The sequence below is a fragment of the Sylvia atricapilla genome, chromosome 6, assembly GCF_009819655.1.
Source record: "Sylvia atricapilla isolate bSylAtr1 chromosome 6, bSylAtr1.pri, whole genome shotgun sequence".
NCBI lineage: Eukaryota > Metazoa > Chordata > Aves > Passeriformes > Sylviidae > Sylvia > Sylvia atricapilla.
In genome coordinates, this window is record NC_089145.1 from 11,803,697 (window position 1) to 11,829,279 (window position 25,583).

At 42.4% G+C, this 25,583-nt stretch overlaps 1 protein-coding gene across 4 annotated transcripts in view; it reads left to right on the top strand.

Moving 5' to 3' along the window:
• LMO1 (LIM domain only 1) overlaps positions 1–25,583 on the top strand; it is a 60,885-nt gene that overhangs the window by 3,269 nt on the left and 32,033 nt on the right. Inside the window, exons 1-2 of one of the 4 annotated variants that reach the window (XM_066320786.1) lie at positions 1,843–2,123; positions 2,358–2,459. The exons of 1 other annotated variant lie outside the window; for it this stretch is intronic. In XM_066320786.1, the coding sequence (XP_066176883.1) occupies positions 2,435–2,459 (25 nt within the window). In that variant the 5' untranslated portion in view covers positions 1,843–2,123; positions 2,358–2,434. Of the gene's footprint in view, positions 1–1,842; positions 2,124–2,185; positions 2,207–2,357; positions 2,460–25,583 lie in introns of those variants that run through there. 2 more of the 4 variants (XM_066320787.1, XM_066320789.1) reach the window with 2 other exon arrangements.

A 25,583-nucleotide genomic window follows, 5' to 3' on the forward strand; every position in this document is an offset into this window, starting at 1 on the left:
GAGGGATGAGAAGGATGGGGGAGAGAAAGGTTGAGAGGGGAAAACTTCAAGGCTCGCATTTTAGTCAGTTCCACTATGTAAATCACTGCAGAATTTGCTGTGGGCAAGCCAACCTACGCACCGTGCAGCGCATTTATAAATTTCGAGATAATGAGAGTTGAGATATTTTTCAAATACATAAATGTTTTGATCGCAAAGACCAGATTTCTGCTTAAAAAAGTAAACTGACATCAGGTAGCGTGATTAATTCCAACAGATTGTGTTAATTGTAGTTGACTTAAATTGCTGTACAAATGTGTTGCGGGTTGGAAAACTTTTTTTTTTCTCCCCAAATTGTCGGTGTGTGAAATGAGTAAGCAGATAAAGAGTTTAAAAAAATCTGTTTGCACAGGGAGCAATCCAGCCTCTATGACATGATGGAGCAGTAAAGGAATAAAATGTACATTGATCCTGTACTGCGTATTTTTTCATGGGTGCCTTACGTCTGCCAGTTTGCTCTGCTGCAGAAGTCAGCTGTGACAGACAATGGCAAACTTCATTTTTAGCAAAACCTCGCCTTTCTTGTAGTTACCGAATAGTGGACGTTGAAATGTACCAGATATTTTAGGGTAAGTCTGTCCTTCTTGAAGGTGGCAGGGTTGAAAGATGGAACATTTGGAACAGACAGAAAGATGGAACATTTTTGGAGTTCATCATTTTCTGATGGAGGCCAGTAGTATATTGAAAGTGTTGAAGTGCCGCAAATCTAGAAAAGGCTGTGGTTTTATTAGTTTTTGCGTGGATGCTTTTAACTATTAGACTTTAATGTTTGGGATAAAGTCCTCCTCCTTTTTAGCTTGTGACACTTCCTAAAAGAAAGTGATTATTTATGGTGGTTGCACTCTTACGCTAAAATACATATTCAACACTTGCAAACTAGTATCACTAGGAAACAGGAGTTGTTGGAAGCACTAGATGAAAACAGTTCAGTGTAAAACGATACATTTAACATCAAATATTCTCAAGGACTGTTAGGATTAAGTATTGTGAATGAAGGGGGAAGGAAAAGCCACTTCAGCTGGGGATAAGGAATCTAATTAAAAATCGGTATTAAGGATATATAACTTGAGCCCGCTATCATGCTCTTTAGAGTACCATTGTATCAGTTGTAAAGGGGAGGAAGAAGTATCATTAAAGCAGAAATTAAATGTTTTCTCAGATTAAAAGACTGAGATGAGTGAAAAGGTGCAGTTGATCTCGGTAGCGAAGTGTCTGATCCCACAATCCTTGCGGGAGCCATTGGAGACAACAGATGACTTGTCTGAAAAAGGAGTGAGAGTTGCAGAATGAAGGATAAAAGACGTGGGCCCCCAACTTGTCACTTTATATTTGAGCATTGATGGCATTTCTGACAAGTGGAGCAAACCTGTTAAGGGCTTGTATGGCATTTGATTAGGTAAATTCCTTTTAATATCGACCTAGTGAAAATGGAGCTGCGCTCTCCGGAGTACACCCTGAAACTAACACCGACATGTGAAAACAAACCCAGAATGTTTATGCAGAAAATTAGTATCAAGTTTTAGGTCAACCAGAGATGCGTGAAACGTAGCTGGGAGCAGCGGGGCTGGTGTAACGCAGCCGGCATCAGCTGCGGAGAGTTGTGAGCCTGTGACCTGCCCGAGCTGTTGCCTGGTGCCGGACACAATCCCGGCCGGCTGGGAGCGGGGCTGGAGCGGGGCTGGAGCATCCCCCGGCCCCGCGGAGGACAAAGGCGGCGGCGCAGGTGGCCCGCGGCCGGCGGCACCTGGGCGGGGGCCGGGCGGGCTGCAGGTGGTGCTGCTGAGCCGGGAAGCCGCTCCGCCGGGAAATCCCGGCAGGAGCGCGAGAGGGGGCCCTGGGAAACGCGTGCATTTATTCATCGCAAGTGTGCAGGGCTCACCAATTGAGAGGCAGAGGCAGCGCTAGTCGGGCTTAGGTAGTCTTACCCTCTCTGAATGTAATTTCGGATTTAGGTTCGGCTTAAATCTGAAGGGAAAACACTTTATGAGGCTGAAAGCCGTGTGGTTGCAAGAGCCGGGGTTATGAGCTATCAAAGGCAATTACATTAAAATAGATTATACTGTGTGAATTGAGCCATTTAGAAGGTGAGAACCAAAGAAACAGCTCTGATCCCCCTTCTTTCTAAATTGCAGTTTTAGTTCCTTGCAATTCTGAGGCACAAAAGTAGGTGAGACCGCTTTTGTAGCTGCAAAGTGCTTTATTTCTGAGTGTAATTCTAACTGAGTGCAATCTAGGTTAAAAGCTGGACAACTGGGTAATTAGAGCTCACTTGCTGCTAAAGGACGATCAGCTGTACCGTAGCTCATTTGTGTTCCCAGAGACTTGCTCTCCTCTCCCCTGAGCGGAGGCTGCTGCGGAAGAAGCGTCTGTGCCCGGACTTTTCTTGATTGCGGAGATGATGGTGCTGGACAAGGAGGACGGTAGGTGGGCTGAGATTGTGTAAGCCTGTGCTCGGTGTCTTCTGTGTGCTGCTAATGTAGAAATAAATAGTTTTGAAACAGATGTGCGCTGCGCATTTCAGAGCGCTCTGCTCTGAGCTTCTGATGTTTTTCTCCTGTGTAGGTAAAAGCATGCTTGCTCTTTATTTTTTTTTACCTCATCTCTGACACGATCGGACAGCCAAGAACGGTTTACTCCAGGCTCTGCTTGCTGAAGGACATAGCAGAAACAGCTGATTTTTTTTTTCCACAATATATATGTAGATTTTTCTTTCTGCGAGTTACTCTAATATATCCATTTTAGCCTGTTTGTCTTCACAGCTTTTATTGTAAATCTAATTTTGGGATTTTTCTTTCCCTTTCATTTGCATGCCATTTAGGTCCCTTTAATGTGCGCCTTTAATATCTATTTCTCACAGCTTTTCTTCATAGCTATAAACATAATGACAATAAGCTAATAAGACTCTGTGGCAAAAAAACCCAACATTGGCTTATTCTAAGAATTTACTCCCTTCTTTTAATAGCAGAAGTGGAGGTTCATTTAGGATGTAATTTCATGAATGAAGCTGAAGGAGAGCTTCACTGATTTTAGGACTTCACATAGGCTTATTTTTTTAAGCTGACTAGTCCTTTTCAAGGATGCTTAAGGGGAACAAATTGATGTGAGGAATATCAGACAGTGTTAGTTAGTAGCCTGGATGACCTGATGCTATCTTTTGCACGTTGCCTGCCAGGGTGTGCAAACTTAACTGCTCAATCATCAGTAGTTTCTGGGACGAAGGTGGTGAGTCCCATCACAACTTTTTAATGAGGGTTGTTTTTTGGTTTTTTTGGTTGTTTTTTTTTTTTTTTTTTTTTCTCTTTCTCCACTAAGGCTGCTTTGTGGCTTAGGTCTTCCCTCATAGGCTGAAAGCAAGGATTAAAACTGAGGCAGAGCAGAAGGCTTCTGTAGCCATCCATATGGACTTCCATCCATGGCGCTGCCTCTTGCCAAGGACCTCTGCCTTGGTGGCACTTTGTGCATGGAAAATGGGAAATCTTAACTTCTAACAGACATTTCTACCTATTATCTCTTTATTTCGTTCCACCTGTACACATGGATGAAGTGGGCTGTGGAATGGATTTCTCTGATCTTTCAAAATTTATTTCAGAAACCTCTTTAAGTGTTAAAAAAAAAAGTCATAGGCTGTTGCCATTCAAAAGTAAGAGAAATTACTGAATATTTGTAAGACTGTAGACAGGAAACAGCCTTTCACAGGGAGCAAAAGAGCTTGGAGAAATTGGAAGTTGGGCATTTTGGCAGTGACATTGATTTTACTTGAATATATGTATTGCTTTTTAAAATATTTACGAGAAAAATAACTTGTAATTTAAAGTCACTTGCTTTCCTGTGTCGGAATCATGCTAACCATGTTTTGTGACTAGTACTGAAAGCTGCTCAGTGCTATTAAGTTGAAATTACACGATTTTTATTCCACAACCCATATCTGTCTTCTAGTATTTTACAACTGAATTCGTACTGCACTGGAGAATAATTAGGAAGGCTTGACTGTTGAAAGACCAGAAGTCCTCTACTGAAGTTTCTCTTCCCTCTCTCCTTTCCTTGCTTCCCAAAAACGGGAGTATTTTAGACGTAGCATTTTGGGGTCTGACCTTGCTATAAGTTTGATTTCTAAAATTCTCATGCTGGCATGTTCACGTATGTAGAATTTTAATCTAGTTTCTGGGATGGCATGTGAGGTTTAGTTTCCTGAAGCGTTTGGGACAACGAAAAAACGTGGACTTTTCACAAAGATTTGGCGCCTTTAAAATATGAGACCAAGCAGAAATGCATCATTATCAGTGATCCCCCTTGTATGCAGATTCAATCAGATTTGGACTAAGAGTTGACCAATGTGAGATCAAAGTCCCTGAATAAGTTGTCACGCCCTTCTGAATTTATTCCGCGCTAATTGAGTTGGCATCCCAAAACTGTGAAATAATCTTATTTGTGGGGGAATAAAAATGAATCACGGGCTTTATTTCTGTTAAGATCTCATAAGTTCCTTTGTTAACACAGTAGTACTTTAAAAAAAAAAAAAAAAAGAGTAGATGTGGAGCATCTGTTACACATCTTCTAGATCAGCTTTGCAGTTGACTGGCCTGTGGATAAAAGACACACTAAGTGCTTGAGTATTGCTTATGCTGGGAAAACAAATGAAGCTAACAGGGTTTCAAAGGCTTTGAAGCAGTGTCACTCTCAGAGGTGTTCAGTTGTTTTCTTTGGCAATATAAGTTGAAGCAAGCTAGTTTACTTTATTAGAGGCATAAGGCTACTCTTGTAACCTTCCTCTGACTAAGATGAATTTTGGCTGACTGACCTTATTTCTTTCTGGACCACACGTGTTGTGCTGGGTTTGGGTTTTTTTGGTGGGTTTTTTCCCCCCTGCTCAGGATTCATCTCTTTTAAAGGACAGCAGCATTTTCTGTATTTTGTTAAATCTCCCTTTTCAATTTGTGCCTCCCTACAGAACTATGTTCTGCTATGATGGAGCAATGCAAATCAAGTAGAATAGCCCAAATTAATTCTTCACATTGGCGGCAGTATGATTGCCTGCATGGAATCAATAATGCATCATAGAGGGATCAAATTTTGGAGTATAATGTGTGAATAATGCTTGACACAAAACAAAAATTCAGTCATCATAATAGCAATTAGGAAAAAGCTGCAGCTTATCCCAGCTGTAATCTCTGCTAACAATGAAGCACAGCCTGGTAATCAGCATGTATGGTATGAAATGCACTAATAGAAATCACGGCTCTTTGTTATGTGTGTGGGGGGTGAAAGTTTCCTTTTCAGCTAACTTGTGCTGTGTTAACCAGACATGGCATCCTTCAACCAAATTGTGGAGTGTGTGTGCACTTGTAAAAACACTGATCAGCTGTGTGTTCATCCCGATGTTTGCATAGACAGGAACACCCCAAATCACGGGTCCTTTGTGTTTTTGAGCAGAACTCTGATTAAACAGATCACAGGAGTGGGCTGAGCAAATAACACATTAGAGGACTCCATTAAATGTGTACCTTGGTTTTACATAGGAAGTTTTTATATATAGTTTCTTTAAAAATGAAAAATATGGATGTTGTGTACATTGGGGTTGGAGAATGGGTCTTAGGTTGATGGGTGGTATTTAGGGCAATGAATATTAGGTAATTTAAAACTGGATTAGTGCAGCAGTTGGGTTCCCTGTTGTGTGAGAGCCCATCTTGCCCCTCACAGAAGGTAAAAAATGCAGCGATTGGAATTAGAAAAGCAAAGAAATGGATTGTATAATGTCAGTGACAGGAATCGTGCCACGGCGCCCTGGCTAGGGCAGCAGAGCTGCGGGCTGGCTTCACAAGGGGGCATGCCAGCTGCCATATGGAGTTACCAATAGGTAGGCAAATCCTACAGATGGATAGGTAGTCCATCTATCCATCTATCTCCAGCGACACAGGTCCAAGCAGTCCTGTTCTGCAGATAAAAATCTTTATGCACACTAAAATACAGCAGGTACAAATTGTGCCATGTAGGAAGAAGAGCTGTTCTGCGTGCTGCTGGTGTCTTTCATTTTCCTTTGGGCATACCTATTGAGGAGTCACGCAGAGAGAGAGAAAGGGAGAGGGCACGCTGGTTTTTCCTCACATGACATGGAATTTAACTTTTCTGTTGTCTAATGTTCCTGAAGCTCTCTCTCTTTTTTCTTTTCATCTCCTGTGCCACTCTGCCTCGGACCTTCTCTGTAGTCCACTGGTGTCTAGATTACCATGTATGAAGAATCCCTACACATCTTCCTAGGCATCTGCTTATTCAAAAAATCACTGATGAAGGTCACCAAAGACCTTATTTTTGCCTATTTAGCTGAGTTACCTGGTGTTTTTTTGAGGGCTTGATCTTCACACGTATGGTTTTGGTGTGATTTTGGAGGTTTTGTCTGGCTTTAGTTCATGACACGATGCCCTTTTTTGACTAAGAAGTACAGCAATGGATTAATACATTCCTGAAGAGGAGATAAAAAGTTGTCAAAGAATTATTCTAAATAAAATTGGAGCACATTTGGCAGCAGAACATGAGACTTGGTTTGACCGTAAAGGACCAAAAAAACTTTTTGACTGTTTCTCCAAAGCTAAGTATGGAGTTAGAGGTAGCTCTTCCTGGGCATTCCCTGAAATGGCAAATGTGGAAGCATGGCAGAACCATGGGGTAGTAAAGTAATTGCCTAAACCTATTCAAGAAATGGAGGCTGCTGTGGTTGGAGCACTGATAACCTGGATATCCATTTAAAGAAATCTCATCCTCTGGGAAGGAGTGAAAGGAGGTGACAGGCCTAAGAGGAGCAAACTGCTTTGTATAGGGGTATGGCAGGCAATCAGATAGTTCCTAGTGTTTGTTCAGACTAGACAGCTGAAGGATCTGGGTAGGATGTCATCATACTTCATCCCCAGATGCTGTTGACACGTGATAATTGCCTGGTTGACATAACAAGCGTTGAAACAGTGTAAGGACATTTTTCAGCTTGGGTAATAGGGCAAAGGAAGCGGCGTGTTCTTGGAAATCTGTTTGCTCTAATTTTGGTTTAATGCAGTAGAAAGTATACTTGATACCCTGGCAGCAGAACATAATTCGTCGTCTTTGGAGTTAGTGTTAAATTTTATTATCTTTAATAAATACAACATGAACATGTCAGCCTGCTTGTCATAGCCATTCCAAAAAATGCTCTCTTATGTAGAATCTTCGGAAAAATTCCTTTTAAGAGCAGTGCATTATTAATAAAGTAATCCATTAGGTCTGGTGATAAAGGGTCACAGCAGAGTCTGAAATACGTTTCTTAAATGGTTAAGAAATTTATCATGGTTGGAGGATTAATTGATTTCATTTGGAGCCTTTCTTAAGGTTTTCAGGCATTGTGTTTAGAGATGGTTTTCTTCTCTTTGGAAATGTGCTTGCTGCTCAGTTTTGCTTCGCTGTCATTAGCATGAACTATTACATTTCTGCTAAAGGCAAACTGTTCTTTTAGCATTATGACTGATTGCATCTGCGAGGAGTCCTACTTAGGTAAAGAATATGAAAGTTTATGGCAAATAAGGTATTTTACTTGAAATCAATTCAAAATCAGAATAATGGTATCAAGCATTAAGTGTTGCAGTGCAAGAATAAAGAAGGCGCTGCAGATGCTGCTAAATGCTGAGCTATAAAACTCTAATGGGTCTATATCTTTTAAAAATTGGACAGAATTGTCATCATTTAGAATACATAGGCATTGTTTTAAACCGTATAGAAATCACTGCCCCCAACTTCAATAATGTGCGTAACTGTTGCCAGGGAATGATTTATTCAGTGAATGTAGCTCCTATTCACTGAAGACTTGGGGGTGGAGGGAAGGGCGTTTTAAAATGAAAGTTGTTCACTATTAGATTAACATAATTAAACCTATCTGAGAAGAATTCACCACAGCTACTGGTTTTTTTCAGCTCTCTGTGAGTGTGTGTGTGTATTTTCTCTGTCCTCCAGTGGGATGACTCCCAAGCCCATGTTTCCAAGCACGATATGGGGTGCTATCCATGCAAACGTGCTCAACTCTCCTGTGAATGTTCTTGCAAACTACTTTCTACTTACATTCCATATTGAAGCAGATAATGGATGCTCTAGTCCAAATTGAGGAAGTTTTAAAGTTTCATTGAACACTTTCGAATTCTTTACACCAATGTTCAGAGTTCCTTGTGGGCTAACCAAACTCTGAAAGGGTGATTTGGGCAGTGAAAGTATTATGTCTTCTTTTTAAGCTATTGATATCAACAGTTCTGGTTTCTCTTAAAGAAAAAGTGGATGATTGTTGCATATTCATGACTGAACTGCAGAGAACTTGGACCAGAATTAAACAATTAACCCTCTCGCCAACATCCATTTGAGTAGAAGCCAGGGATGTTCCTACTTGGTTTATTATGGATCTGAGATACAGAAATGTATTCCAGAGGACTGTGTTTCTAATAAATAAAAAGGCATAATGAGAATGTAACTGGGAAGGAAGACAAAAGCAGCCATGCTTTAAATTGTTAATGATGGTGCCAGTGGCTGCAGCTTTACCACAGCTGTTTAAATTGATCAGCTAGTGAAAATGTTTTGTTTTGGCATTTTCCCTGCATGTGCAACTCTTTCGAAGGGACTTCTGGAAGCTTTTCAAAGGGGAATCATGATCTTTTTTTAAACTAGGCTTAGAGCACCAGAGTTTCCAGTATTTTGGAATCCAATATTTAAGGATGCAGTTCAGTTTTTCTTTTGTAAAGTTTTTGGCTGATGAGCCATTATTTCCCCTAGACTTCCTTTACCACTTTTTTCCCCCTCCACAAATATTGCAAATTACTCACTACCCATAAAAGCTGAGGCAACAGCACACTTCCTAGCTGTCCTTTTTTTTTTTTTTTTCCATCTCTATTTTACTGCTGCTACTGAGCTTGATCAGAACAGCAGGAAGGCGCTATGTCGATTTGCTATGCATCTTTTGGTCAAGCATCCAGTGTGAAATTGTTCCATAAAATGTACTTTTTCAGAGGGAACTTGCTCCTAATTTCTTTCCTGGTTGGCTCTACCTTGCAGCTGAACTGGGTTAAGCAACATCTCTTTATCCTTTCCTTCTGGTCCAAGAAATGGGTCTGCATTTCAGAAAGATGCCTCTTCAAGGCAGATAGGGAGGAGAAGATTGGACTTTCTGTGTGTTCACAAGTGATCTGGTAGAGTTGTTTGGGCAGAGGACTGGCTTGAGCTGGTGAGCCTTTGGTGTTGTTTCCAGAACACCTTGAGCTTATGAGCAGACCTGCCTGGAACCTTGTGTGAAGCCTCTTCCTGGCATTCCTGGTGGCAGGTGACTCCTGGACAGGCCATGCCTTACATAATGTTGAGCAGCCAGGTTTCTGTGTTAATGTGCTTGCAGTGAGGGTGGGTACTGAACATTATTCAGGATCCATTATATATTTATCCTTATACTCATTTGTGGAAAATGATTTCTGTAAGTACCCTGTTACGGTTATGAAAGCCTAAATAAGCATCAGTCTCAAACCCTTTGACCTGTCTGCTCAAAATGGAGATCTGTTTTGAAAAGGACTCCTTTATATCTGTTTTTACTCCATGCCCTTCCATTCATTTGCCTATACAAAGCAATAAAGGGTAAAACCAAAGTAACATAAATTGGTCTGTCTTCCTGAATCCATGTCTCGCTAATGTACCCAGATTAACTCAACTGTAAATTGTCTCCTTTGGATGTCGTGTCTTGCTAAAAGTTTCCTATATGATTCATGATTTGGATTGCTTTTAACAGCTATTGGCTAAGCAATATGGTAAATGTACAAGGTGATGCAATTGGCATTAGTGAGAGGATGCACAGGAGCATGTAATGCAGTCAATACTACATTAACTACTGATGCCCAATTACAGAAACTGGAAGAGTGGCTTTTAGGAGCATTAGGACTTGCAGAAGAGCTGAGATCACCTGCCGCTCCTTGCCTAAAAGCTTCACCCTTTACGCGCTGGGATCAAAGCAAACATTTAGTTGCTATTTTGTCATGTATAACAACGAAGGTATTCTCCCCCCCCCCCCCCTTTTTTTTTTTCCAAAAAGTGTCACACTGATGCTTTTAGCACATGCAAAAATCCTATCTCTGTATTTCAAGACTCTACTTCCATCTCCTGGGGCGAGACTTTATTTGAATAAAAACTCTTTAACCGCCTCTGCATTTATTGTTTCTCTGAAGCTTACTATTTCAGCCAGTTTTTCTTTTAAAGAAGTACTAAGTGATACTTAGAGTGTCCTATTTCAGCATCCCAGAGTGGGATCCCTATTGCTCCCCCCAGTTTCTTTCCCTTTTCTAATCTGTATGAGATTGTTTGTGACCTCAACTGGCTCCAAGTCTCTGAAAAGTGTTTTAAAATACAACCAGGTACCACATAAAACAGGATATTTGAGTGTGCAACCTCTCTGCAGTCCACATTCAGATTAAGCACACATTGTTTCCACCACTGTTTTTAAACCCATTTGCAGTAGACTGCAAAGGACAACAGTATACTAAAAACAGTGCATACTTTTAGATTGAACTGTGTGATCACAGGTTCTAAATCTATTTTAAAAACAATGAGCAGCATCACTGCTGCACGGCAAAGCTAGCAACCCACAAAGTTCCTCTGGACTTGGAGCGAGATGGGAAATTAAGCAGCTCTAAGAACACTGAAATATTTTAATATAAAAGACAGCTGGCAGGTGGCTTATTGCTCTTGTTGCAGCATTTGTCTTTACTTCCAGCTATGATACTTGGCATATCACTGCTGCTTTTAATCCTCAGAGCATTTTGCCAGTACTGAGGAATTTGTGCACCCCAAGTGATCATCCCCTGGAACTCAGGCTGGATATTTGGGGGGGGTGTGCCTGACCCCCATGAGGCATGGGTGGACTTTAGTGTTTTAGCTGTCCCTGGTTTATTCCTCTCTGCTGGGCCTGGGTCCCACCTTGCCTGCTGTCCCATGTTGGGTTAGGAGGTCAGAACTCTGCAGAAGAAGGGAGAAATAACTTCTGGATCTCCTGGGAAGGACAGAATACTATTGAAGCAATTGCTCTCCTTAACTGTTTCGGGGGCAGTTTTATTGATCCCCTCTCAATTGGCAATTTTAATTTTGGGGTTTTTTTTATCCCTGAGGTCCAGTCCAAGAAATTGCAAATTGTTGAAGAAAAGCCTTTGCTAGCCTATCTTCCTGCCATAATTATGAGCATTGGTCACATTCCTCTGCTGCTCCTGCCATGACTGTCTCGTTCCCTTTTTCCAGTTCATGGGGGCGACAGAAAAAACAATGCTGTGCTGTAAAACATCCTGACAGTCTACAGGCATTTCCTCAGCCACCTTTTTTGTTTTGGAGGATGGTGCCGTAACTTGTCAGGCAGCAGCTGTGTTGGTTGTCCATGTGTTTGCCCCCCGGAGCTCTGCGCTATCCCTGGGTCCGGGGCCGGTCCGGGCTCTTTGCCGGGGCCAGAGGAGGAGCCTGTTATTTTTAAGTCCGACTGTTGCTTTCAGGTGGCGATCGATGCTCTTTTGAACGTCTGGGGGAGGAGAGCAGAAGGTGACCTGCTGGTTTTCCCCTTGCACTAATGTGTTTAAAAGGTGGCACCAGCAGTGGGGGCGTGGGGGAACTCGGCTGAGCTGTGCCTTCAGCGCGCTTGAAACGCAGACAAGTATCCTGAGCTTGATGCACTTTCCAAGCTGTACAAACAATGTTTGAAAAGTCGGAGGTACCCAGCAGGGCAAGTCAAAACGTCCTTGAGCAACTTTGTATTTAGACAGTGTTTTCTCTTTGCCTTTGATCAGGAGGGAGCAGATGTGCCTCCTCTCATGTGTGTGTTTGTGCACACCCCCTGATGTACGCGCATTCCCCGTCCTTGTGCAGGGCTGCAGTATTTAGGGTATGCTGCTATTCCTCTTTGTTCTTTCTTATTACTGTTGTTTTGGTGCTTTTTTTGTTGTTGTTGTTGTTTTTCCAGCGAGTCTAAGTTGGAATTTAAAGAGGTCAGACTAAACAAGGTTTTAACTTACTCTCGCTCATTTCCTTATCTCTCTTTAACTTGGATAGAGTGGGGAAAGAATATGTATATAGTAATGCTCCCTTAAAAGAAAAAAAAAAAAAAGGTATGCATATATATAATCAATTCCTTGGCTAGTTTTTTTGGGGGGCAGGTTTTGAGCATTTGGTCTAAGTGGGCTGCTCAGTGAAATTTGTACATTCATAAAATAGCTGATTGAAAAGCAATATTTCAGATAAATACAAGCCAGCGATCTATCAGCAGTTGTAATAAAAGCTGGGCTTCAGGCTGTGATTTTATTTTGAAATAATAAGAATTGCTTTATTCTTTTTACTTGAGTTACCATGGTAATTCTGTCGTGTAGCAGTGTTATATTGATTTAGAAAGTGGACAGTAATATTTCTTTTGTGTTATTCTGTTTCTAGGGGTTGATTTCTAATTTCCACTTGGAGATTACTTTTATAAATTTCTTAAGTCCTTCCACTTTTTTCTCTAGCAGTGTAATTTTCCTCTCACACATTGCTATTTTCTGAGCTTATTGGTTTGCTCTTATTTTAAATTAAACTTGCTGGTTTCAAATATTGAAATGACATCTTTGTCTGTGTCTGTACTTTGGTTTAGCAAAATATTACAGTCTGCTGTTTTATGCTTAATAATTCAAGGGAAGCTTTATGTCTACCATCAGTGGTTGTTGGTAACTCATGACTAAACCAACACAGAGCTCAAACCTCTGACATTTTAATACCGTGTAATGGTGCTTCCACCCTGCACACTATTTGGGTTTTTCTTTAATCTGCCTTGTGTGTGTGCTAAAAAGAATGCCAATTAAATTCTGAAGAGATCAGGAGGAGCTTTTGGGTGGGGCTGGGTCTTGGGCACTTTAGGTCTCTGTCATGCTTGAGAGAACCACTGGTTTTACCTATGGCACAGGTATCGTTCCTGGCTACCCATATTTCTCTTGCAATTAAGAAGCTTCAAGTTTTCTAGAAGCAAAATTTTGACTTTCAGAAGCGCTCGTACACGCTCGTGGCCAGCAAAGAGTAGCAAACTCCTTTAGCTCTGTACAGGATTGTTGTATAGGATTTTCCCAAGCATTCTGATTCTGTGCTACCTTAGCTATGGAGCACTCCTCTTAGATTTCTGCTGCTTGAAGAAATGACAGTCTAAACAGGATGTGGCTGTTCCTTGTGGCATCTCTTTCCTTTTTTGTGAATGAGAACTAATGCTTCTGTTCCAAACCTGGGAGAAGAGAGAGGGGAAATGAACCTCAAGCGTCACTGTCTTCAGAAGCAATGTTTTAGATCCTGACACCAAAGCCATGGATTCTGCTTTCCAACAAGAGTCATTCGGTTGACCTTTTATACAAAGGGTGGCACACCTACTTTTGTGAGCATTAAGGATGGATTTCCTGACGGTATAAAACCACCACTAAGAGGTTTTATGGTGCAAGTAACTGGTAGGAGGGGGACTGAAGCCATTTGCTGTTGCCCCTTGGTTTCATTCCTGTGTGAAGCTCACAACAGTAAGAAAAGGAGCCCAGGAACCCCAGTTATCTCTTTGGGGGTCACTGGAACATCTACAAGCAGGAATTACCACCAGCTGGAAAGGGCAGAAGAGGAGGAAAAGGGTGGCTTGGACAGATGGTGGTTCACCTCAAAAGGACTGAGGTGTGAAGTAGCTGGTAAAAGGCAAATGCCATCCTGGAAAGAACTGAACAAGAAACTTCTAACCCTAATGATTCCTGCTAGTAATGCTGCAGAGAGGCACTGGCAGACCTTTTCTGCTATGGGTAACTTTAGATCCCTCAAGCTAAGGGACCCTAAATCCATGTGGAAGCAGGGGCAGAGAGGATGCTCATGAAGAGTAATCTGTGCTTCAACACATCTGCCTTTGCAAAATGAAGGCTGACTGGTCTGGATGAGCACTCTGGGAGGGGAAGTACCAGGGAGGAAAGAAAAGTGGACTTTTTACCCCAAAACATTAGAACGAGTAGTTGGAAATGGCTAGGAATGTTTCTAGGCTTGTAATTTAAAAGCTTCTGAGCTTTTGGTCTCTAGATCTGCTTTCCTCAGAGGGTAGTGGAGGCATGAAGCTGGCTTGCTTGGCTTAGAGAAAGGGATGGTGCAATAGCCTCTGGCTGCAGGAGCTGGACTCACTAGTCCTTCTCATCAGTCCGTGTTGAGGCATTTGTGTCACAGCCTGTGAAGCTCTGTCAGTGTTTCCATAAACCCCCTGTATTTTCATGAACATTCATTTATGGCAAAAGTCTGCACATAAGATCCTGCCTGAGGTTACCTTTTTCCTCCCTATTAAAATTTTATAAACCTGTCACTTGGCTGGGAATTTTAGTTTTCTGTGAAAGTAAAATAGGAGAGGGGCCCTGATGGGGAAGCATAGAGGTTATAGTATAATTTTCTTCCTCAATGCTCCCTTTAAAAATAAATAAATAACTAAGTCAAAAGGCACAAGCTACAATCTTACGGGTGAGCTCCTTGATGAGAATGGCAAAAGCCGTGTTTGCAGGTTCTGAACTTCTTTCCAGTGATGTGATTTGGTTTGATCTGAGTGTGAAAACCCATAAGCAGCTGCTGCTCCCAGAAGTCTCCCCTTGCTTTTCTGTGTGCAGGTGTTGCCTGTGCTGTTCAGCTTGAGAGCAGTGATCCACAAACTTTAAAACCTTCAAATAGGTCCTGACCTGTGAGGCTGTAATGGCCCTTGGAGCCTTTACAGCCCATCAGATGATGTCTGTTACACATTAGTCTGTAATAGCCCCAGAATAAATAACTTCTCCCCTGTTTTTTTTTTTTTTTTAATCAGTAATTATATCTCTCCACAATGGACTGCAGTGGCTCCTCTTGCTAAAGCACAGTTTTAAAGTAATGCAACAAGAGACTGTTTAATATCTCTGATGGTCTCGGTTCTTTCTGAGCACACGTCCTCTGTTTTCTTTCTTCAGCATTTTTTTTCTCATATTGCAGCAAATCCATGCTACCAGGAGCTGTCATCTCACCCCAGATTCTCTGTCATGTGGCAAACAAATACCTCATATTATGGGTCTCCTCAAAGTAATGATCTGGTCATTCCCCATCACAGTTGCTTTTCAGGAAGAGCTTCAGCTGATAATTTGCAATCTTCTTAGTAGGGCTCTGTGCTCAAGAGAGCAATCTTGCCATGGTGGGAAAAAGGACTAGATGATTTAATGGATTTTTTTTATAATCATTGCACTCTGTATCTGATCTTTTCGTGGGATACAGTGCTGCCTGCATCCTAAGTTGGGATTTGGGTTTGCTACCCCCTACCTAAAATGTATTTTCTTTCCCTATGGTTCGTTCAATTATAACTCTGGGATATATCTTCTGGGACTGAGTAATTGGCTAGGTCAGAAGTAATCTTTATTTTCGCTAGAGAGATGTTTACAAACTGATGCCGTAGTATCTCTTTAAAACCCACTGAGAATCTGATTAAAGGCCTGAGGATCTTCTGCAAAGATTGCCTGCTCCCAGTTGACTTGAAAGGGTCAGCATGCTGTCACAGTTTCGACGACTAAGAATTAACTTAAGGCTGATTCAAATGCTACTCTCTGTGTACAGCATTGATTGGACTGCTTTCAGATGGCAAGAGGTAACTTTATCCTGCAGCATGTGTGAACTCCATTTAGTTAAATAGGGAAGCTGAATGAATATGCTTGCTTGTGGCATGGGAGCTCAAAGGTGAACACGTTCTACCCCTTCTGCCCTGAATTAAATACTTCGGGGAGGATGGGAGAGAAATGTAATTCTTGTGGTAGCATGCTTGGGATGCTGACTGCTGCAGCTGTTCTTCAGCAAGTGCAGCTCCTAAGTATCACCAAATCTTTCCTTCTCTTCCCCTATGCAGAGTCTACCCCGTGGGCTTGGCCATAATGAGATGGGATTGCTTGTAGTGGAAGTAGCAGCAGAGTGCTCTTTTGAATGGGAAAATAAACCTCAGACCAAATAAAATTAGTTTGGTGCAGCATTATCACTGCTCCTTTTTCAGGAATTGAAGATTTTTAACCTGGTTTCATGTGAGCATCGGTGTTCAAAGGCATCATGAATTAATGTGGGAATGACATTAATGGTGCTGACTCACATCACACCAGGCTGTGAGGTTTGTGGTCTCACACTTGCAGTAGCTTTGAAAAAGGTCCTGCTGAATGCAGCTGCCTCACACAGTGATGGGCTCAGTGGGAAGCAATGCCAGGCTGCAGATTGGTGTATTCCTGTTCCATCAGGACCTGGACCAAAGCAGACACTGCTGCTGCTCCTGCTGCAGCTGAGCCTGTCATGTGGAGGTTCTGCTGAGCACCTTATGGAAAGAAAACAGGCTGGGCTGAGGTGTGCTCCTGACCTCCTGTCAGTCTCCTCACCAAGCCAGTGGCTCCTCGAAATGATATAGCATCCAGGGAAGGTGCCCCACCAGCATTAAAACTTGAGCCAGGACACAGGGGCCTGCTGATACAAGTCAGCAAGCATCATGCTGAAGGTGGGGATTCCTGATTTCCTGCCTCCTGTGATGTCTGGTACACTGAAGACCTTCCTGAGCTTGCACTGAAGACCTTCACAGCACTGAGGGCCTTTTTTGGGGTTTGATAGAGACATCAGTGCTGTTCCCAACTGAACGATTCCAAGGGTTTGGTGCATCTGTGTTAAAGAGATCAGATTTCCCTGAGCAATTCCTTAGAGATTTTTCTGGGTTGTCTTAGGGTGAGTACAATGCGACTGTAAGCCAATATCACAGGCTAAATTAAAACCATGGTGGTTTTTGGGGTTTTTTGGTGTTTTTTTTTTTTTTTTTGGTTGTGGTTTTTTTTTGTTTGTTTTGTTTTGTTTTTTTGGTTTTTTGGTTTTTTTTGTTTTTGGTTTTTTTCCCCTTTTTTTGTCTTGCAACTGTTGTAACAAATCCAGGAAGACGAGATGCTGGAAATGCTGACAGGCTCTGAGTTAGAGCAAGCAGAGAGGCCATGCTGCAGTAAGGTACTGCTCAGCTTTAATTGTGCCCAGTGCAATTTCTGTGTTTCCCGTGGCACTTGGCCATGCTCACAACCAGAGCTGCAGTTTGCCAGTGGTCACTCTCAGAAGAAAAATGTGTGTTGGCAGGATCCTCAGCGAGCTGATGGCAACGATGCACCAGCCAAGGTGGAAGAAAAGAGAATGGTTTTGATGTCTCCTGAAGGTGACCAGCCACGAAGTCTGACAGCTTCAATCTGCAAGGCTTGAAAAAATGACACCAGAGACTGACAGTCTTGTCCTCACTTCACATGAGCTCCCAGGCTGGAGGGGCTGCTGCCTTGTGGCCGCTGTAGTTCAGCTGTGGCATGTTTCACTGTACACAACTGAATCCATTTTCTGTACAGTAAACAAAGCTCTTATTGCCTCTTGAGACAAATATTTTCATCATCTTTTGCCACTGTAAACTTTTTACCAAATGAAACAGTGCACTGAGGAGCTGTAGACATGCTGCAGTAGCCTCTGTGCTGCACTTGATGGATGCTCAGTGTTTGCTTCTGCTTCCTTTCATCCTGTCTTCATTCTAGTCAGGGTGGTTGGCTCTTTCTTCTGCACAAGCTCCAAATGTTTTAGTCTGAAATGATGACTTGTTTCCCACCTTACTCCCACCCCAAGCAGGTAGATAGAAATTTGAGCTCATCAAATTCCTTGCCAAATCCTGAACTGTACTTATGGTTTCTCAATGTGTGCTGTTCATTCAGCTTGTGAGCTTGCAGCACTGACTCTCCAAAGAACGCTCCTTCATGATGCTTAATCAAAGAAAGCAGACTTTTCTTGGTCTTGGCTCAAGTTTCTATCAGATCTACAGAACAAGTCAGTTGTGAAGATGATTATGCTTGTCCCTGCAATAAGGGAGGGTCATGAGAGTTGTTACAGTACCAGCTGTGAACAGTGTGACAAGTCTCATTCTGTTTCAATTAAATGAATACTCTTCAAATGGTATTAACCTAGTTAAAATTTTGCTTATCAAAGCAAGATCTGTAAAGCAAGCCAGGTAAGTGCCTATTACTGTTTGAAGTTGTATGAGAATGCAGGAGGAGGAGTTGATTTTGAACCTTCCTCACGCTGCATATCATGATCAAGCGCTTGAGGCAACTTTAACATCTGAATGATTTCGTCATTAAAGGAGTAGTGTTGATAGCAGGGCTGTGTTTACTCAGCATTTCCCTGCCAGCTCTCAGAGCACTCCTTCCACTTAAGTATTTACCCTCGAGTTCAGGAGAGATGCCTACCCAGTGAAGGAAAGGGTTTGCACATCCTGTGGATGCTGAACAGCAGGATTTTCATGAAATAAATGCTGAAAGTGCTTTCTACGTTCTGGAAGAAATCACTGAGACATCACGTAGGAATAAAAACCCAACAGGACTTGATCCTGCTTGTGTTTTGATTTTTTTTGGTACTGTGCTGTGTAGGTCAGTGTATGCCTGGAGAAGAGTAAGAAATAGCCTTTAAGTTAGAATGTTTGAATTCAGCATCAAGAAAAAGATTGAGAAGTGCAATGAGAGTACAGTAACTTTCACAAAATAGCAGCATTTTGGTAATCCATGATGGAATGAAATTCTGGGCTCCAGACCTCAAGTGTGAATGCTACATGCTGAATTGTAAAAAACCCGTGTAGGTTCATGTGATTCTTGCTTCAGTACCAGACCCAAGGGCAGATCAGCATGAGTGCTGGCTGTCAGTCTGTTTCCAGTTTACTTTGGGAGTAAGATTTTGTGTTATACTGCGTCAAATGCTAATCTAGCTGTGCTTTTTGTGTCCCTTATTCAATTTAATATGTCATCCTCACCTCCCCCCTTCCTTGATTTACTCTGCTATATACTATGTATTGTGGTAAAGTGCTTTTCCTCTAAAATAGGGAAAACCAATTTGGGAACAATGCACAAACCGAATAAGGTACATGGCAATGTTTTAAAAATATTGGCAAAGAGATATGCAGCAAAGCACATAAGTATCTTTGGAAATGTGGAAGTAAACTGGATCTCTGCGTTTTGGAGGAGGTAAGTGTAGTCACCAAGAGAAGGGCGTGCATGCATGAGTTTAAACCAGGGCTTGGTGGGGGTTTTGTGGGTTTCTGTATTACTGGCTCTAAGTCAGAAGAACTGATGCAGAGAGAAACCTGCCATTTTTAGAACAGACACAGAAGAATATTTCTAACTACTTAAGGGTTTAGCAACATTTGGTCTTTACATGATGACTGATCAACTCATCTTAGGTCTTCTCACGCGTCTCATGAGGTTTGGCTGGTTTTGCACAGGGTGCCTCACAGGAACCAGACCCAGCGAGAGAATTGGGAGTGGTGAGTGTAGCATTTCTCCTCTGTGCCACAGTCCCACGCAGAGGGCTCACAAGGGTGGTTCCATGCCCAGTTCTCCTCTGGGGTAGCTCTTGCAAGCACTCAGTGCCTCCAGCCTTGTGGCTGTCCTGTGGGAAGGAGGGCAGAGGGAGCTGGTGGTGCTGCTGGCACAGGGCTGGGAAGCAGAAGCCAGTCCCTGTTTCAAGCTGGAGGCAGCTGAAGACACCCCATGGGCAGCCCCGAGCCAGGAGCAGGGTGTCCCATACCCTCACCAGCTCTGCCTCAGCTGAGGTGCTTTGCAGGAGACTGTGCCTTGCTCCTGCCTGACTGTGCATGGCTGAAGGGGATGGTTTGGTGTGTGGAATGAAGAGAGGAAGTGCAGAGACCTTCCCAAGAGCTGTGGCTGAGCCTGTTTGTCCCTGTGCTGGCTGGGATGCAAACCTGGAGGCGCAGCCATTTGCCTTCTGCCTCTGAGGAGGCCTTTCTGCTGCACACCTTCATCTTCATAGCTTCTCTCAGACATTCGAGTGGCTCTGTACTCATCCTGCCTCTTCAAAAGATAGAAATCTTCATTTCTCCCTCCATTTCTGAAAAGCTGAGATTCTTGAGTCCTTGAATCATTTGACTTGCCCTCTGCTATGCTGCCTTTGCTGCATCCCTTTTATATAATCACCGCAGCTCACAGTATTCTGTAATACAGCCCCAGTCCTCTCCCTAATAGACTGCTATGATGTCCATGACTTACATCCCTGAATTTTCATTACTGCTACAAAGACTTTTATGCACTTTAAAAGGGAACAGATGGATTCTTCCCCATTTTGGAAGAGATCATTCGTGCCTGTCCACCTTCTCAAGTTCACCTATTTTCATTACTTTAACTTAAAATGATTTGTGGAGCCTTCTGAGCTCTCAAAATTAAACTGGAGCCTGAATAAGATTTGAACCTAGATTTCCCTCATCTAACCTAAAGTAGATGATAGCTTCAAGGGAGGACCTAGAGAATAGTTCATTTTGGTTATAGTTCAAAACAGTAGTCAGTCTGTTCTTTCCCACTGAGCTCTTTCAGAGTTGTTCCAAGGAAGCTCACAAAGAGCCCTTCTGAGATTGAAGTGGGAACAAAGTGCTAATTGTTAAATTATCTTTTATCCCCCCAAAACCTAAGGAAAATCATCTGAAGGATGTTAGTTGCATACAGAGTATTTCTGTCTCCATCCAGTGTTAAGTAGTCTGTTTTAGAAAACCTTTATGTTTTGCTCTTTGCAGCTCTCAATAGGCTTTTGCTCTCAAACAATATGGACTCTAGCAGGTGGCATTTTTGGCAAATGACCTCTTCTCAATACCAGGACGTTCAGATGTTGGCCTTTCTCATCTTCTTCAGAACTGTTAAAATAGGAGGTGAAGGGCAAGCGTACTGCTAATGGGGTGAAGATGCACTAAGATCTTGGACTGGAAGAAAAATCAAAATACTGGTTTCCAAGGAACTGGGTTGCTGGTGAAGAGCGTGGTGCGATAGCTGGGTGTAGGAGCTGGCAGCACTCCCCTCTGGAAACAAATGACGCAAACTTACAAGAGCAGGTCCTCTGCTGTGGCAGAGGTTAATTATACGAGTGGTTCTGCCACTCGCGGCTTTTTCTTCTGCGCTCTGCTCACATTTGCCTTTCTGACGTGAACTGCAGTAATGTGCACAATTCATGTGTCTCTGTCTGATTTTGGTTAATTGTAGTAGTAATTACTAATTTCCAACCCTTGACCTGATTTTTTAATCGCATTTTTTAAACGATCTTTTTTTTTTTTTGTGCCATTTTGGAATTTGGTGTTTGGTTTTTAATTTAGATAAATTATGCTAAAATGTTCTTGAGAGAGCTGCATGCTGAGGTCAAAAGCTTTATCTGCACCGTGCCCATTTTCTCTAACCTATTTTAATAATCGCAGCTGCTTTCTCTAATGGGTAGCTTTTGTTGAACTATTCTAAATCTGTCCTGTTTAGACCAGGCTGCTGAGGAAGCAGTGAAACAGAGTCCTGCGGAGTGGCCCTGAGGCTTCAGGATTGCTGCGTGGGTTGGGAGGTTCTAGGGCTGGGTTTCTCTCTTCCTCCCTCCTTCCCTGCCTCACAGCCCCCCAACTCCTATAACCTGAAGCCTTTCCCTCCCTTTTGCCCTTGTAGGTAAGAGGGAGATGCCCTCTGCTGCTGCTGTCCCTCGCTGTGCTGATGGCAGCAGCCTGGGCTGTAGGACAGCTGTCTGGCCATATCCACCTCCCCTCTGGACACTGCCGTGGGGAGGTGACCCTTCATCCCACAGATGAGTGATGGTCATCATGAGCAGCAAGGGCTGGCTGTCAGCCACCGCCTGGGAGAGGTCTCAAAGCTTTTAGGAAGGACGTGTCTTTACCCCTCTGCTCTCCCCAGGCGCAGAAGTGGGTGCCTGTATCTGCAGGCGGGGGCACGGTTTGCCTTGGTTGGTTGTGGTGAATGCTATGAGGTTTCATGCAGACTGGTTTTCCTGCCTCTCTCCTGTCCCCTCCTTGTGCTTTGGATGGGGAAAGTTTAAACTGGTGCGACGCTTTCAAACTTGGAAACGGGTATTAAAGAGCAATTAGCTGGCCAGCCTCCCTGGATAAAACAGAGAAACCTTGCCAAAGATCTTCTTGTCTTTAAACATTTGTACAAATCTCTTGTCAAATATAGAAGTAATTGCCTTCCCCCCCTTTCTCACTCCTCTCTCCTCAACCACTTTCAGTCCTGCATCTGGTTTAATATAATGGGTGTTTGCATGAATGGCTTAGTTAGCCGGGGTGGTAATAAAACACTTTAAATTTATTGTGACATTTGGATTTAATTAAAAAGTACACACTTAGAAAAGTAAAACATAATGTGTAGAAGGAGTCAGGAAGGTTTTTCTCCTTTTCTTCCAAAAAGCTAATTAGAGTTGTATTTTAAATTGTTTATGTGCTGCTAATCATTGTAATAAATCATTTATACTGAGAAAGACACACTCTAATGTGCTTGTGTAACTGTTTATGCTCTCAAGTTTCTATCATGAACAAATTGATCTGGAAGCGAATTTATTAACCACTGGGGAAGAAATCATTAGTGCTTTCTCTAAATATTCCCCAGGTACGCTTTTATCATAGCAGTTTACTGTTTTAACTAAAAGTAATGTTACAGGGCCTTGGTTTAATTATGATGCAAATTGACTTTCCATCATTTAGAAGGAGAGAAAACTGCCTTCTTCCTGATAAGATACATCTACGTTGTAACTGCCAGAACACCTCACAGTTTCCAAAGGTTTTTTTGTGGGAAAGAAAATGGTAAACTCGTGTGGGGACTTTATGGAAGTTTTAAAACACTCCAGAAAGTTTAATCTCTTTAATCTACCTGGCCTTTGATAAAGGATCTTAGGATAAGGTAAGTGTAGCCTGTTATGTTAAATCTTTTGCAGCTGGCAGCACATTTACACTTAGAAAGCAATTTGGTGCTTTTTTTCACAGTGCTGGAGACCACTTGAAATCTTTTGGAAATAATTGGCATTGCTGGTTCCCCGTCGCCAGCGATGCAGAGATTTTCTGTAATTGCGTAAAATCAGCGGCAGAACTGCAGTTATAATCTGAGATTTTTTTCTGGTTCATAGTGCTTAATCCAAACTGGGAGCTGCTGGTATCCCAGCTCTTCCCCAGGGCTTTTAGGGCTTGTCCTGTGAGTCCGGAGGTGGTGGTGGAGCCCCCCAAATCCCTGCTTCCCTGGGCTGAGGGACAGCTTCCATACTTGGAGGCATTGCTGAATTAGTTTTCAACACTCATACTACCCCCCTGTAATAAATTGCATTTCCTACCCACCCAGAAACCAAATCTGGGTGTTGAAGGCTCCAGGTAAAGCTAGTAGGTTTTGTGGGTGCTTTTTAAATTTAGTTGCTATTACTTGAGTACTGAATTATTTATTTACAGGTTTAGCATCAGGCCGTTGGGTGGGAATACCCACGACATGTAGATTTATATAGTTGAACTGGTGGTTAGGCAGTTTTATTTGAAGTTCTCTGTAACTTGATTGGAAGGTTTCATTTTCTATGGGATATTTCTGATTTTAAATACAACAAGAAAGAATGCCCACAACAAAGCCACCCAATGACAAAACCAACCAGTGTTCCAGTTTTTGGTAAAGAAAATACTCTGCAGCTCTTTCCAGCCAGAAAAGGAGAGTGAACATGAGTAAAACTGTTCTTCTAGATAGATAGATTATTTGGAGATGTTCTTCTAGATTATTTGGAGATGACTGAAAAAGGATTTGAAGGTTGATGTACATGTGCTCATACATCACAAAGACGACCTGTTGCCTCAGGGAGCTGGGCAGTGCAATGCCTTTGGGCCTTAAGTACCTACACTTTTATTTGTACAGTTTTGGCTTTGTTTAAAATATGATCCTTACCTTCTCGTGGTTGAGTTAATGTTGTCTTTTTCTCCTTAGCCCTAGGGAGGCTCACAAGTGACAAATGTTTGTGTGTCAGTCCTGGCCACGTGTGTGCTGTGCCACCAGCAGCCTGTGGGGGTGTGTGTGTGTGGGAAGAATTTATTGGTGCTTCAGTTATATGTCACTGAAGTTCCTTTTATTTCTAGATTTTCCCCAAAATAAGTTGGTTTCTCCTACAATATGAAGATGTTTGTTATCTGTCTCCTTTTATTTCGGATGTTTGAAATCAAATAACATTGTATACATTTTGCTGGCAAAGTGGGAATTTTTTTGAGACTTCTAGCTATTCATTTTTCCAGAAACCTACTATGCAGTGTTCTGCCACATTAGGTTTCTCTAATAATCCATGGGAGCATGTGATCAAGATCTATTACTGCCTCTCAGTGTGGTCGTCGCCTAATTTCATGAGGAGCTGTAGTGGCATATCACTTTGCTGTTTGCAGGTTTAAGTCTGTATTTTGAAAGCCTTGCTGTACTAACCAGCCTTCAGCACTGTAAGGAACCAAAGGACATAATATGTCTTCTAGAAAATGTGGATTTTTCTTTTTTTTTTCTCTTTTTTTTTTTTTTTTTTTTTTTCCTTCTTTTGTGTCACCTTTAGATCCTTTTATGGCCGTTTTCAGAGCAAAATACGAGGCCTTCAGTCATTTTGTATTCTGCTGAATCTGACACGTAGAAATGTAAACGTGTCTATCAGAATGCCATTAATTGAGAATAATAAATGTCCCTTTACAAGCGGAGTCTTTATATAGAGGTGACTCCTGCTGGGATTCCTGAAGGCATTTTTCTTTCAAAGGACAAATATTTCAGCACTTAAAGCAACATTTGATATCCTCTTGCCGTTTCTGTGGCCTGAGCCTCTGCATTGCTGGCTTCTTTTTCTTCTCTCGACACTTTACAAGGTGCACTGCATCCAAACGTGGACTTTTTCTCCAGAATTGTCCCCGAATTAATGGAGCTCAAAAATTGCCAACGGCAGTTTTATAAAAAGTCCTGGAGTTCAGAGATAGCTTGTCCTTCGACAGACAGAGCGAGGGAGGGAAAGGATCCAGCCCAGACACTTAATAAATGTAGTTAATGGGACAAAGCTGGTGCCTGTTTGCCCCAGTGGAGCCATGAGGACAAGTTGTTCTGCTCCACCATGTGCTGTGCAAGAACAGCTTTTGTGTCCAGGCTGCTGGTGCAGCTTTGGGCCCGTGTAAAAGCATCTTGAATGACACAAGCGTGTATCTGCAAGCTGCTTTAATACATAACCTTGGACAACCAGGTCTGCAGAGCTCTGTTGTAATTCCAAACTTTCCTTATAGCCTTGGCACACAGTGGACTGATGAGATTTAATACCTGCCCTTTAAGTTCATTTTGTCTCCTTCCCTGTTAAAAATTTCTTGCAGCTGGCCATGAAATCACTCAGGTTGCCCCCTCTACTCATAAGGCTTTTGAGGTGTTGGCATCCCAAAACAAAGGGACACTGGTGTGACATGGCAGGAGCCTTCCATGGGTGTGAGGATGGACCTGGATTGCAGAAGTGCTGGCAGAAATTGCCACTTCACAGTTTAGGATAAAAATGAGGCAAACCCCTTTTACGATGAGTAAAAGTGAGTAATAGTTTTAGTATATTAAGGCTGTGGAAGAGACAAGGACACAGGTTTGCTCCAATCTTGTCACGTGGAATGGGAAGAAGTCCTGGCTTGGTTTAACTCTTCAGTGGCCTCTGAGGAGGGGAACATGCAGGTCCCTGTGCTTAAT